Consider the following 14,152-nt stretch of genomic DNA (forward strand, 5'->3'; position numbering starts at 1 on the left):
CACAACTGGCTGTGCATTTGTTAAAACTCATAGATCTGTTGTGCCTCACCCCACCCCAGAATGTAGAGGGAACCCAAGATGAGGCATAGGCTGTGACAAGTGACCCTCACCAAGTTACAAACTAATGGCATAAACATCCTGAAGCAGGTGGGGAAGAAAGTTGCTGAGTAGCTTTGCAAATCGGTGTCTTCGCTGGACACCCCAGCACTAAATCCAAAACATGAATGTACACAAACACAGTGTTCAGGAAACTGACTTCTCACCATAGTGCAGGCTAGCAATTCTGAAGCTACTTTACGTGCACAGTAGAACTGAGCAAGTAGGCAAACACATTGCAGATAATGAGATTCCTCGCTACTGGAGAGGGACATAGCAAATGAGCAGAGGGAATGCTAGCGTGAGCTCTGGGGCTGGATTGGAGTTAAGGGTATCAGCATGAACTCATGCCTTTTTGCTTGATGGATGGACGGATGGACAGACAAGAGTTGATATACATACAGATATATATTTGTTTTGTCCATTGAGGGGACCTACAAGGAGGGACACATTTACCAATGAGCACACCCAGCACCCAGGTCTTAGTTCCTATGTGTTTTTCCCGTAAAAGAAACCAGAGAAGTAAGGAAGTAAGGAAGTGCTCAAGAAAAAAGGGAGAAAATGGCATGTCCGAGGGACACAGGAGACAACTTGAAAGAGCACGTAATGACCAAACCTGGAACAATTTGAGCAACAAAATAAATAATGATAGTATTGGATTATAACACAGCAAATGAGTATCCAGGAGTCCCTGCTGATAAATGATTGGATGAATAAATAAAAGGGAAAGGGGAGAAGGGAAACTCTTCCTAATAGAAAAAGTTTGATTAATGTAGGAATAAAAAAAAAACAGGAAATTGCTATTAGAATGCCGCCGTAGCCATTATGCTGTACGCCTTAAACTTACTACTGTATGTCAATTGTATTTCAATAAGACTTAGAGAATGAAGAAAGGATTCCACAGTAGTAACTGTTGCAGGGCATATCCTCCAGTGAGTGCTAAAATTAGATGAAAGGTTCTTTAAAATTGTCGTTTTAGGTATGTAATTTCCTATTTTTAAATGTACAGTTTGGTGGCATTAAGTATATTCACAGTGTTGTGCAAACAATAGGTGAAAGTATAAAAGAAACAGGATATTTGCATGGCTTCAAAGTATTCCTCCAGAACATTTATTGCTTACATCTTTTATTACGTTGTAAAATAGTAACTTTACATAAGAGAAACCTGGCAGGCGTCACCTTAACCAATGATCAAGGTTAATGTGTCAATAATAAAACATCACCATCATGAACTGCACTTCTGTGGCAATTTTCCCCAAGATGCATGACCTCAACCTAATCATAAGAAAACACCAGAGAAACGCAAATGGAGGGACATTTCTAAAAAATTCCTGCCCCGTACTCTTCAAAAGTGTCAGGATCATGAAAGACAAGGAAAGACTAAGGAGGCATTTGACAACTAAATTCACTTGTGACACCCTGGTTGGACTTCTGGACCAGAAAAGTGACACTTAGTGGGAAAACAGGTGAAATCCAAATGGACGGTAGCTCAGTATGCCACTGTTAATTTCCTAGTATCATTCATTTTCCTATGGTTATGTGAGGTGTGACATTAGTGGAAGCTGGGTGAATGGTATATGGGAACTCTCTACCATTTTTGTAACCCTTTGAAACCTTCAAGTTGAAAATTATTAAAAAATTAGAAGTAAAATTAGGGCTTCCCTAGTGGCGCAGTGGTTGAGAGTCCGCCTGCCGATGCAGGGGACACGGGTTCGTGCCCCGGTGTCTGAAGATCCCACATGCTGCGGAGCGGCTGGGCCCGTGAGCCATGGCCGCTGGGCCTGCGCGTCCGGAGCCTGTGCTCCGCAATGGGAGAGGCCACAACAGTGAGAGGCCCGCGTACCGCAAAGAAAAAAAAAAAAAGTAAAATTAATGAGTGAAAGTGAAGCAGTTTTCCATAATTCCCTCTGAAAATAGAGAAGCCTCTTCCAAGCAGCTAAACTAACCTTTATTAATAGTATCAACAGTAGCTAATATTTCTTAGTCTCTCAACAGCATTTGCATAATTCTTTACTCTTCTTCCTTGAAATAGTTTCCCCTCTTGGTTTCCATGACACCAGACCTTGCAGGATCTGTCTCTTCCTGGATAAGTCTCCTTCTGGCTTATTCTCTACTGAAAGTTCAAGTTCTTCAGCACTCCAGACTGAGGTCTTTTTTCCTCTCTCTATACCTCTGCTATCTGGTATGGTAGCCACTAACCGCATTTTGCAATTTAAATTCAAATTAATTACAAATAAATAAAATGTGAAATTTAGTTCCTCAGTTGCTGTAGCCACACTTCAAATGCTAGTCGCTGGGTCTGGTGTTAGTGGCTACCAGGTTGGACAGCACAGATAAAGGACAATTCTGTCATTGTAGAACGTTCTGTTGGACACCAGTTCAACACAAGCAGTGCTGTGTACTCTCCGTTGCAACACATAAGCAATGCACTATGTCTGTCATGCCCCTTAGTGATGCCAAGATCAGTCAGTTGTACAGGTAGTAACATTGTGAAGGTCCCCGTCAACCTTTCACCTTTGGTTTTATTCCTTGGTAATCTTTGCCTGAAGCAGTTGTTTTACTCCTATTTTTAAAAGATAGATATGAAATTATTCATGTAATTGTTCTAGGTGATATCTTTCTATATCAGTGCATTTAAATCTGAGCTCATTTTTAATAACTACATAATATTTACTGTATATGTCCTAAAGTATCATGTATATCCCAAAGTACTATTTAATTTTGCTGAATAAATACATATTCTCAAGCATGTGATATTTTAAATTGTGCATCCTTTCATTCTCTTTCAGATGAGCAGAAGACCTTTTCTTCCTTCCAGACATTAAAAAATAATAGCATGTACCCCGAGTCTTGTGAGGATTTGAGAAGGTGTCAGCATAGCCCATCCTATCAGCAGATAAACTGTATTGATAGCGTTGTCAGGTATGAGACACAAGTTTTGATAACATGTTAGTTTTTCCAGAAGCGTATGTTGTCACTATGGGGCCTTTATATCATTTTTTTTTTTTTTTTTTTGCGATATGCGGGCCTCTCACTGTTGTGGCCTCTCCCGTTGCGGAGCACAGGCTCCGGACGCGCAGGCGCAGCAGCCATGGCTCACGGGCCCAGCCGCTCCGCGGCATGTGGGATCTTCCCGGACCGGGGCACGAACCCGTGTCCCCTGCATCGGCAGGCGGACTCTCAACCACTGCGCCACCAGGGAAGCCCCTCTATCAGCTGTTTATTTTTCACTATAAATCAATGGATATCTACTACTAACAACTCATAATAAATTGAACATTTGGGGGGATGCAAAAAATTAGAAGATGCATCCCTTCTTTGAATATAGTTCAGAAGACAAGACCTACACTCATAAAAATTAAGATTTGGCGAACAGTTCAAGACCATAGTCAGGGAAATGTAACAACCCCGTGATGTAGGCCAGGATGGTCAGGGAAGCCTTCACCCAGGAAGAAAGTGAGGGACTTCCCTGGTGGTCCAGGGGTAAAGACTCTGCGCTCCCACTGCAGGGGCACAGGGTTCGATCCCTGTTCGGGAAACTAAGATCCCACATGGCGTGCAGCGCGGCCAAAAAAAAAAAGAATGTGAAATACCCCAAACAGAGGTGGCGTGAGAAAAGCAGAAAGGTGGAGGATGGCAAAGTGGGAGCAGGTAGGAATACGCAACCGAATTACCTTGTTGCAGGTACCTGAAGAGCTACGACATTCCAGCTTTGAAGAGAAAGTGTATCTCCTGTACAAATACGACTTCCTCGTCCTCGGAAGAAGACGGACAAAGCCACAGAGCAGATGATGTCCAAGCACTGCAAGGTGACAGGAATGCCTTTCATAGTTAGATCAAGAGAGTTATTACAAAGCCACCCCTCTCTGTTTTCTCTCTAATCTTTTGACTTTAATTATTTCATTGTAATCACAAAGAATCCACATTGCCTCTTTATGGCCAGTAGGTTTTAACTTGTCACTTATAAGTGGGTGTAAACTGTTTGGGTCTTTAATATTGAATTTCCAGTTGGGAATTTTTCTTTTCACTGTCAGTTGCTCTTACATCACCAGCTGTTTCTCAGATCCCAGCCGTACCTACATCAGAAATGCCAGCTAATGGACGGTCCACAGATGCTGAAGGAGGAGCGCCACAGGCCCTGACCAAGGAGGCTCTGAGCCTGGACGTGAGGCAGTGCAGCTACAGCGGCACCGTTGTTCACATGCCACCACTGGAGTCAGGTACCATGGTACCTTCTATTTTAAAATACACTCAACGTTAAATACACCGTCGTGAGAAAACAAGTCATTAATGCCATTTACTTAGCAATGACATCTAAATTATAAATACTTTTTTCTTTAATTCAGTTACAGTATTTTTGGAAAAATCATCATGTTTATGTTGGTTACATACTTAGGACTGTATTTCTTAGTTATGTCCTTTGCCTGTCAACTCTTGACACACTTAAGGCACCTAGAATAGTACCTGATACATAATAATAAGCCCTCAATTGTTGATGGGACTGCCTTGGGTCACTTTGTTGCTGACCTTGAAAGAAAGTGTCCAATTCAAACTTGGACTGTAGTTGTGACTAGATGGGTCATATATACATTCAAATTTTGTTTGGTAACAGTGAGGACAGGATGTTTGAAATGCTCTTCCTTTAACATAATGATTTGGTGAGCTATTCTGATGCCTTCTTTTTATTCCTTTTTACTGTCTCCTATCCTTTTTCACTTTTGCATTATTCGTGAGGGTTTGGTGGATGAGGAAATGGTGACAAACGTGTTCAATCAGGTTTTCGGATTATGTCTAACACCTTTGCTAGTCTTTGGTATATAAGTTACCATATGCTGAGCTGTGACTGTGTACCATTCCCTTCCCCTAGTTCTTCATATAAATTAATTCATTTAATCCTCACAACCACCCTTTGAGGTGGAGAACGTTATGTTACTAGGTGGATTGTGGATTGGTGGGAAAAGACCAGATCGACAGCTGTTGTGAGACTAGATTATTTCTGGTTTTTTTTTATTATATTATTGATATTATATTATACTATTAGATGATTTCTGTATATCTTATTCTGTTATTTCTATTATTTCTAATTAGCCACGGGTAGAGTTGTTTTGGAGTTGAGCTAGTCCCTCAGGAGAGGAGCAGATGCGTGTTTATAGTGTACCTATTCTTAAATGCTTTGGATTCCTGTATGGGCGTGTAGCTGTTAGCGACACAGTCCATGCAAGGTAGGGCCTCACCCAACATGGAAAGCTCTTTTTTTGACTGTGCCACTATACTTTGTATACTCTGGTTTTGTATGACTGTTTTGAAAGAATCTATACTACAATCTACGTGCTTTCATTTAAAGAATAAGGGATATTTACTGATAATCATTTCTCCTGACCTTAAACCAGTCTCAGCATCTACAGGTGCTCATCTTTATTCTAAGGAGAGAAAGCAGAATCAGAGTCCAGATGTTCTTGAACTGCATCTGTCTTTTGCTTTCTGGAAAGCCCGTACTCCTGGAGTTTATACCTTATGCTAATAATGAGTTGGGTCTGAGGACCTTGACCCCAAATGCATTTCTCTGCAAGTTATTACTTCTGTTTTATATATGGAGCAATTAAGGCACGAACAGGTTAAGTAACAACTTGCCCAAAGTCACACAGCAAACAAGTGGCAGAGTAGAGAATCAAACACTGACAATTAGTCTCCAGAAACCATTGCCATTACAGATATTTTAAAATCTATATCAGGGTTGATGGAGTATGAGATATAAAAATTAGCTAAAAAGCCAAGAGATAAACTAAAATGTAAATTTAAAAAACAAATAATCCAAAAGAAGGATAGGAAAGGACGATTAGGGCAACAACAACAACAATAAAACCAGGGAACCTATCAAACCAATAAAATAATAGCTCTAAATCCAACAAGTCTATAATTACATAAAATGGCAGAAATTGTCAGAACAGATAAAAATAAATCAAGACCCAAGTATATGCTGTCTGCAGAGTACAATTTAAATATAAATTCACAAATGGGTTGAGAACAATTGGATGGGGAAGATGCACAATCCAAACAACACGCCTAAAAAGGCTGAGTGCCTGTTTTAATAATAGACTTCAGGAGGGAGTCTCACCAGAGACATTTCATTGTGACAAAGTAGCCAGTTCATCTAATAAATAACAAACATGGAAGTGTTTTCACTCATAACACACCTTTAAAGATATGAAGCAAAAATTGAGTGAGTCAGAGAAAGTCTTTCCATAATCATAGTTGAAGAACTTAACACCCCTTTTCTGCAAATGTTAAAACATCTTAACGAAATAGATGATCTGAACAGTGCAGTCAGCCACTTGACCTAATTGATATCTAGAGAACACAACACACAATAACTGCATTATACGTATTCTTTTCAAGTGCACATGATATGTTCACTGAGATATAAAATAGGTTGAGATGTAATACAAGTCTCAAATTTGAAATAATTGATGTTTTACAAACTACACTCTTTGGCTAGAGTTAATTCAATTAGAAATCAGTAAAAGTAAGATATTTATAAAGAGATTAATAACTTGAAATGCTAATGTTGGAGAAGAAAAGTCTCAAATCAGGGATCTAAAGTTCCACTTTAAGAAGCTAGCCAAAAATAAAACAAGCCAAAACCAAAAACACAATAAACCCAGGTAGAAGGAGGGAAGTAATAGAGATACAAGCAGAAATCAACAGAGTAAAAAACAGACAGTACAGAAAATTAAAGCTCAAAGTTGCTTCTCTGAAGATGAACAAAAATTGATAAACCCTTTATGCCAAGTACCACACAGTTTTGATTCCTATAGTTTTATAGTAAGTCTTGAAATCAGGTAGTGTAAATCCTCCAACTTTGTTCATTTTCAAGATTGCTTTGAATATTCTAATTCAAAAAGTCCTGCAGCGGGGCTTCCCTCGTGGTGCAGTGGTTAAGAATCCGCCTGCCAACACAGGGGACACGGGTTCAATCCCTGGTCCGGGAAGATCCCACATACCATGGAGCAGCTAAGCCCGAGTGCCATAGCTACTGAGCCTACGCTCTAGAGCCCACGAGCCACAACTACTGAGCCCACGAGCCACAGCTACTGAAGCCTGCGTGCCTAGAGTCTGTGCTCTGCAACAAGAGAAGCCACAACAATGAGAAGCCCGCACACCAAAACGAAGAGTAGCTTCCGCTCACCACAACTAGAGAAAGCCCACACGCAGCAACGAAGACCCAACGCAGCCAAAAATAAATAAATTAAGTAAATAAAATTTTTTTTAATTAAAAAAAAAAGCCCTGCAGGGATTTGAATTGATATATTGAATCTATATATCAACTTGGGGAGAATTGATATCTCAAAAATGTAGAGTCCTCTAATCCATGAACCTGGTATATCTATTCATTTATTTAGGTATTCTTAAATTCCTCACAGTAATATCTTACAGTTTTCAGTGTACAGATCTTGCATATCTTTTGTCAGTTTTAACCTCAAGTATTTTATATTATAAATAGGATTATTGTTAATGTCAGTTTCCAATTGTTTGTTGCTAGTATATAAAAATATAATTGATTTTTGTATATTAATCTTTTATTCTACAGGCTTGCTAAACTCACTTATTAGTTCTAGAAACTTTTTGTCGATTCCATAGGATTTTCTACATGTATGATCATGTCTGTGAAAGTCAGTTTTACTTCTTTTCCAATCTTCTTTTTAATCTTTTGTTTGTTTTTTGCCTTCTTGAACTGGCTAGAGCCTCTAATAAATATTGAATAAAAGTTGCAAGAGCAACTATTCTTATGTTTTTCCTGATCTTGGAGAAAAAACATTAATTATGTTAGTCCTAGGTTTTTCATAAATGTACTTTATCAAATTGAGGACGTTCCCTTCTATTCCTAATATCCTCAGAATTTTTTTTATCAGAAATGGATGTTGGATTTTGTCAGATCTATCTGTTGAGATGATCATAAGATTTTTCTTTTTTAGTTTCTTTTTCAGTTTGTTAATATGATGAATTAACTATTTTTATTTCATTCAGTTTATTTAAACTGAAAAGAAAAACCGTTCACCCATTTCACCCACCCCCCCGCCTCTGGCAACCACCAATCTGTTCTCTGTATCTGTGAGCTTGACTTTTTTAAATAATTTATTTTTAGATTCCATATATAAGAGAGATCACATGATATTTGTCTTTCGCTGTCTGACTTATTTTACTTAGCATAATGCCATCAAGGTCCATCTGTGTTATTTAAATGGCAAGATTTCATCCTTTTTTATAGCTGGATAATATTCCTGTATGTGTGTGTGCGTGTGCGTGTGTGTGTAGACCGGGGGTTCTCTGTACATCCATTGATGGATATTTCGGTGGTTTCCATGTGTTGGCTGTTGTAAATAGTGCTCCAGTGAACGTGGAGGTGCGTTTATCTTTTCAAATTAGTGTTTTTGTTTTCTTCAGATAAATACCCAGTAGTGAACTTGCTGATTCATATGATAGTTCTAGTTTTAGTTTTTTGAGGAACCTCCGTACGGTTTTATAAAGTGACTGCACCAGTTTACATTCCCACCAGCAGTGCCCAAGGGTTCCCTTTTCTCCACATCCTTACAAACACATTATTATTATTATTTTGGCTTTTGACCAATCTTCTTTTATGTTATTTTTTTTAGTTTTTTAATTTTATATTGGAGTATAGTCGATTTACAATGTTGTGTTAGTTTTAGGTATACCACAGCAAAGTGATTTAATTGTACACATGCATATATGTATTCTTTTTCAGATTCTTTTTCCATATAAGTTATTACAGAGTATTGAGTAGAGTTCCCTGTGCCATACATAGGTCCTTGTTGATTATCTATTTTATATATAGTAGTTTGTATATGTTAATCCCAACCTCCTAATTTATCCCTCCTCCTCCCCCACCTTTCCCATCTGGTAACCATAAGCTTGTGTTCTAAGTCTGTGAGTCTGTTTCTGTTTTGTAAATAAGTTCATTTTATCATTTTTTTAGAGTCCACATGTAAGGGACATCATAAGATATTTGTCTTTCTCTGTCTGACTTACTTCAGTTAGTATGATCATCTCTAGGTCCATCCATGTTGCTGCAAATGGCATTATTTCATTCTTTTCTATGACTGAGTAATATTCCATTGTGTATATATACCACATCTTCTTTATCCATTCCTCTGTTGATGGACATTTAGGTTGCTTCCATGTCTTGGCTATTGTGAATACTGCTGCTGTGAACACTGCTGTGCATGTATCTTTTTGCAGTTTTTGTCTTTTCTGGATATATGCCCAGGAGTGGGATTGCAGGATCGTATGGCAACTCTAGTTTTTAAAGAACCTCCATACTGTCCTCCATAGTGGCTGTATCAATTTACATTCCCACCAACAGTGTAGGAGGGTTCCCTTTTCTCCACACCGTCTCCAGCATTTATTATTTGTAGACCTTTTGATGATGGCCATTCTCACCAGTGTGAGGTGACATCTCATTGTAGTTCTGATTTTCATTTCTCTAATAATCAGTGACGTTGAGCATCTTTTCATGTGCTTTTTGGCCATATGTATGTCTTTTTTGGAGAAATGTCTTTTTAGGTTTTCTGCCCATTTTTAAATCAGATTGCTTATTTTTTTGTTTTTTTGGCTGTTGAATTGTATGAGCTCTTTATATATTTTGGATATTAGCCACTTACCAAGTATATGATTTGCAAATATTTTCTCCCATTCAGTTGGTTGCCTTTTCATTTTGTTGATCATTTCCTTTGCTGGGCAAAAGTTTTGTTCTTCTTTCTCAAGATTGCTTTGGCTATTCAGGGTCTTTGATGTTTCCATACAAATTTTTCGACTGTTTGTTCTGTTTCTCTGAAAAATGCTATTGGAATTTTGATAGAGATTGCCTTGAATTTGTATATTACTTTGGGTAGCATGGACATTTTAACAATATTGATTCTTCCAATCCATGTGCACGAAATATCCTTCAATGTATTTGTGTCTTCTTCAATTTTAAATGTTAAAATATCTTTGCATTCCTGGGTTAAACCCCACTTGGTCATGATGTATTTCCTTTTTTATATATTGGATTCATTTTGCTAAAATTTTCATAAGAATTTCGAGATCTATGTTTATGAGAGCGATTGGTCTGTCATTTTGTTTGCTTTTGTTTTAATGACTTTGGTTTTGGTATCAGGATACTCCTGGCCTCATAGCATGAGCTGGGAAGTGTTTTGTTCTCTTCAGTTTTCTAGAAGACTTTATGTAGAATTGGTATTTTTTCTTCCTTAAATGTTTGCTCAAACTCACCAGTAAAGCCATCTGGGCTTGAAGTTTTCTTGGTGGAGAAGTTTTTAACTACAAATTCAATTTTTTAAGTAGATATGGGGCTATTCAGGTTTTCTACCTCTTGTTGAGTGATCTTTGTTAGTGTGTATGTCCCAAAGAACTGGTCGATTTTGTCTAAGTTGTCAAGTTTATTGGAAAAAGTTGTTTATAATGTTCCCTTATTATTCTTTTGATGTCTAGTGATAGTAGGGTCTCTAGTGATGTTTCCTCTATCATTTCTGAAATTGGTAACTTATATCTGCTCTTTTTTTCCTCATCAGTCTTGCTAGAGTTTAATCAATTTTACTGTTCTCTGCAAAGAGCCAGCTTAAAATTTTATTGATTTTCTCTCTTTATTATTTTTCTGTTTTCTACAATACTTAACATATTTTTACTCTAATCTTTCTTATTTCCTTTCTTCTGCTTACTTTTGTTTTACCTTGCTCTTGTTTTTCCAGTTTCTTAAGATGGAAGCTGAAGTCATTGATTTCAGATATTTCTTCCCTAGTGGATTTTAGTGTAAATTTTTCTTTTACTCTCAGCTGCGTTTCACGCATTTTGATGTATTTCATTTCATTTTCATCATGTTCAAATGCTGCCTAATATCCCTTTTTATATCTTCTCTGAAATCATTTACATTATCACCAATGTCATATATATATATATCTCATCATATATTATTTAGAAAGCATATTTAGAGATTTTCCAGACCTCTTTATGTTATTGATTTCTAATTTAATCCCATTTTGGTCAGAGAAAATACAAAACTTGAATTCTTTTAAATTTATTGAGGCTTGTTTTATGGTCTGTATATGGTCTATCTTGGTAAATGTTCTGTATGCACTTGGAAAGGATGTTTATTCTGCCCAGTGTGTGAACTAGGTCAGGTTGGTTGATAGTCTTGTTCAAGTCTTCTCTATCCCCCAGTTTTCTGAATCCTTGCTGTACCTCAGGAGGAGTGTTGAAGTCTCTGGCTGTGATTGTGGGCTTGTCTATTTCTCCTTGCCATTTTATCAGTTTTTGCTTCGTGCATTTTGAAGCTTTCTTACTTTGTGCATAAATGTTTAGAATTGCTGTGTCCTTTTGATGAATTTATCCTTTTATCATTGTGAAATGACCTTCTTATCGTTTGTCTATTCTTTGCTCTAAAATATACTTTGTCTTATGTTACTATATTCACTCCAGCGTTCTTTTTTTATTTTTGATTAGTGTTAACATGTTATATCTTTTTCCACCCTTTACTTTTAACCTATGTATGTCTTGGTATTTAACGTGGGCTTTATTTTAGTGGTTGCTTAGAGTTTATGATGTATATATTTAATTTTTGCCAGTCTACCTTCTAGAGATATTATACCATTTAATGCATAGTATAAGAAACTTAAAGTACTATACTTCCAGTTCCCCCCTTTGGCCTTTGTCTATTGGCATATATTTCTACATATGTTAGAAATCCCACACTACATTGTTATTATGCTTACTTACATAGTTATTATCTTTGAAAGAGGTTTAAATGTTTACCCCTGTAGTTATCTCTTCCAGTGCTTTTCATTCCTTTACGTAGATTCATCTGATATCACTCTCCTTCTGCCTGAGGGTATTCCTTTTCTGTCTCTTGTAGTACAGGTCTACTGATGATGAATTCTTCCCATTTTTGTATGTCTGAAAATGTCTTTATTTCACCTTCTTGTTTTAAAGACATTTTATCAGAGCGTAGAATTCTAGGTTGACAGTGTTTATCTTTCAGTACCTTAAAGATGCTGCCCCACTGTCTTCTCATTTGCATTGTTTCTGACAGGAAGTCTGCTGTCATATGTACTGTTTGCATGTCTTTTTTCTGGCTACTTGTAAGATTTTCTCCTCATCATTAATTTAAAGAATTTGAGGGACCTCCCTCATGGTGCAGTGGTTAAGAATCTGCCTGCCAGTGCAGGGGACATGGGTTTGATCCCTGGTCCAGAAAGATCCCACATGCCGTGGAGCAGCTAAGCCTGTGTGCCACAACTACTGAACCTGCGCTCTAGAGCCCATGAGCCACAACTACTGAGCCTGTGTGCCAGAACTACTGAAGCCCACGTGCCACAGCTGCTGAAGCCCGCGCACCTAGAGCCCGTGCTCTGCAACAAGAGAAGCCACCTCAATGAGAAGCCCGCGCACTGCGGTGAAGAGTAGCCCCCCGCTCACCGCAACTAGAGAAAGCCCACGCACAGCAACGAAGACCCAACACAGCCAAAAATTAATTAATTAATTAATTTTTTAAAAAAGAATTTGTGATGTCCATGATGTAGTGTTCTTCATGTTTTTTGTGCTTGGAGTTCATTGAGCTTCTTGGATTTGTAGGTTTAGAGTTTCCATCAAATAGAAAAGAATGTTTTCCGTTATTTTTAAAATATTTTTTCTGTTTCCTCTTTTTCTGGGACTCAAGTTATAGGTATATAGGCTGCTTGAAGTTGTCTCACAGTCCACTGATGCTCTGTTCATTTAAGTCTTTTTCAATTTTTTAGGTCTTTGTTTCATTTTGGGACAGTCTCTGTTGCTATGTCTTCAGGTTCACTAGTATTTTCTATTACAATATCTAATCTGTTGTTATTTCCATTCAGTATATTTTCCAACTCACATATTTTAGTTTTCATTGCAGAAGTTCTGTTTGGATGTTTTTTAATATATCTTCCATGTCTTTATATAACATATTTAATCTTCCCTGTGGCTGTATGGAATACAGTATAAAACTATTAATGTTCTATCTGCCAATTCTAACATCTCTGCCAGCCCAGGGTTGGTTTTGCTTGATTAATTTTTCTCCTTATTGTGGGTTGTATTTTCCTGCTTCTTTGCATGCCTAGTCTTTGATTGGATGCCAGATACTGTGATTGGGTGCTGAATATTTCTGTATTGCTGTGAGCACCATTGAGCTTTATTCTGGGACCCAGTTAAGCAATGTGGAAACAGATTGGTCTTTTCAGGCTCTGCTTTTAAAATTGGTTAGGCTGGACCAGAGCAGTGTAGGGTAGGCCTAATTCTTCTCTGCTACTGAGGCAAGACCCTTCAGAGCATTCTACCCAATGCCCGGGGATTATGAGGTTTTTCTAGTCTGGCTGTTGGGAGTGAGCCCTGTTCTCCAGGTGGTGTGAGCTTCAATCTGATTCTTTCAGGTGATTTTTTTCCTCCCATCTGTGCACTGGTGAGGACTCTGGGGTCCCTGCAGCTGTCTGGAGTCCTCTCTGTGCAGCTGTCCTCTACATTTCTCTTCCTGAAAACTCCAGCCACCGTGGCCTCCCCAGACTCTCAGCTCTGCCTCTGCTCTCAGGGATCCCACAAGGCTCACCTGGTTTCCCCACCTTGCTCCTCAGAAACTCTCAAGGCAGTAAGCCAGGCAGATGTGGGGCTCACCTTGTTTTCCATCCCTTAAGAGTCACTCTCCTTTGTTACCTGATGTTCAGTGTCTTGGAACTTATTGTTTCATATATTTAGTCCCTTCCTGGTTGTTTCAGATGGGAAGGTCAGTCTAGTCCCTGTTCCTCCATCTTGGCCAAAATCCAAAGTGTTGACTTACTTCCGCTGTGTTGACTTACACTAGTCAGTGCCTGTTTCTGGAAGCAGAATGGGGGCATGCCCACCCACACCTCAGTACCACACAGCAGGGGAAAGGTGGAATGGACACTGGGAGAACCCACCAGTGTCCACCATAAAGTCTTTTGTACCTGGAAGAAGTAATGTTTAGAAGCAACTCAGCATCCATCTACAGATGCTTACTTTA

The 14,152-nt window shown here is 38.4% G+C and overlaps 1 protein-coding gene across 5 annotated transcripts in view; it reads left to right on the forward strand.

Annotated features, from left to right (window-relative positions):
• The window catches only part of PER3 (period circadian regulator 3), a 64,213-nt gene that overhangs the window by 28,494 nt on the left and 21,567 nt on the right, over positions 1 to 14,152 (forward strand). For all 5 annotated transcript variants that reach the window (XM_079913570.1, XM_079913571.1, XM_079913572.1 and 2 more), the window contains 3 exons: positions 2,886 to 3,018; positions 3,781 to 3,905; positions 4,149 to 4,316. In XM_079913570.1, the coding sequence (XP_079769696.1) occupies positions 2,886 to 3,018; positions 3,781 to 3,905; positions 4,149 to 4,316 (426 nt within the window). The remainder of the gene's footprint in view (positions 1 to 2,885; positions 3,019 to 3,780; positions 3,906 to 4,148; positions 4,317 to 14,152) is intronic.

This window comes from Stenella coeruleoalba (assembly GCF_951394435.1).
Source record: "Stenella coeruleoalba genome assembly, chromosome: 1".
In the NCBI taxonomy this organism is placed as follows: Eukaryota; Metazoa; Chordata; class Mammalia; order Artiodactyla; family Delphinidae; genus Stenella; species Stenella coeruleoalba.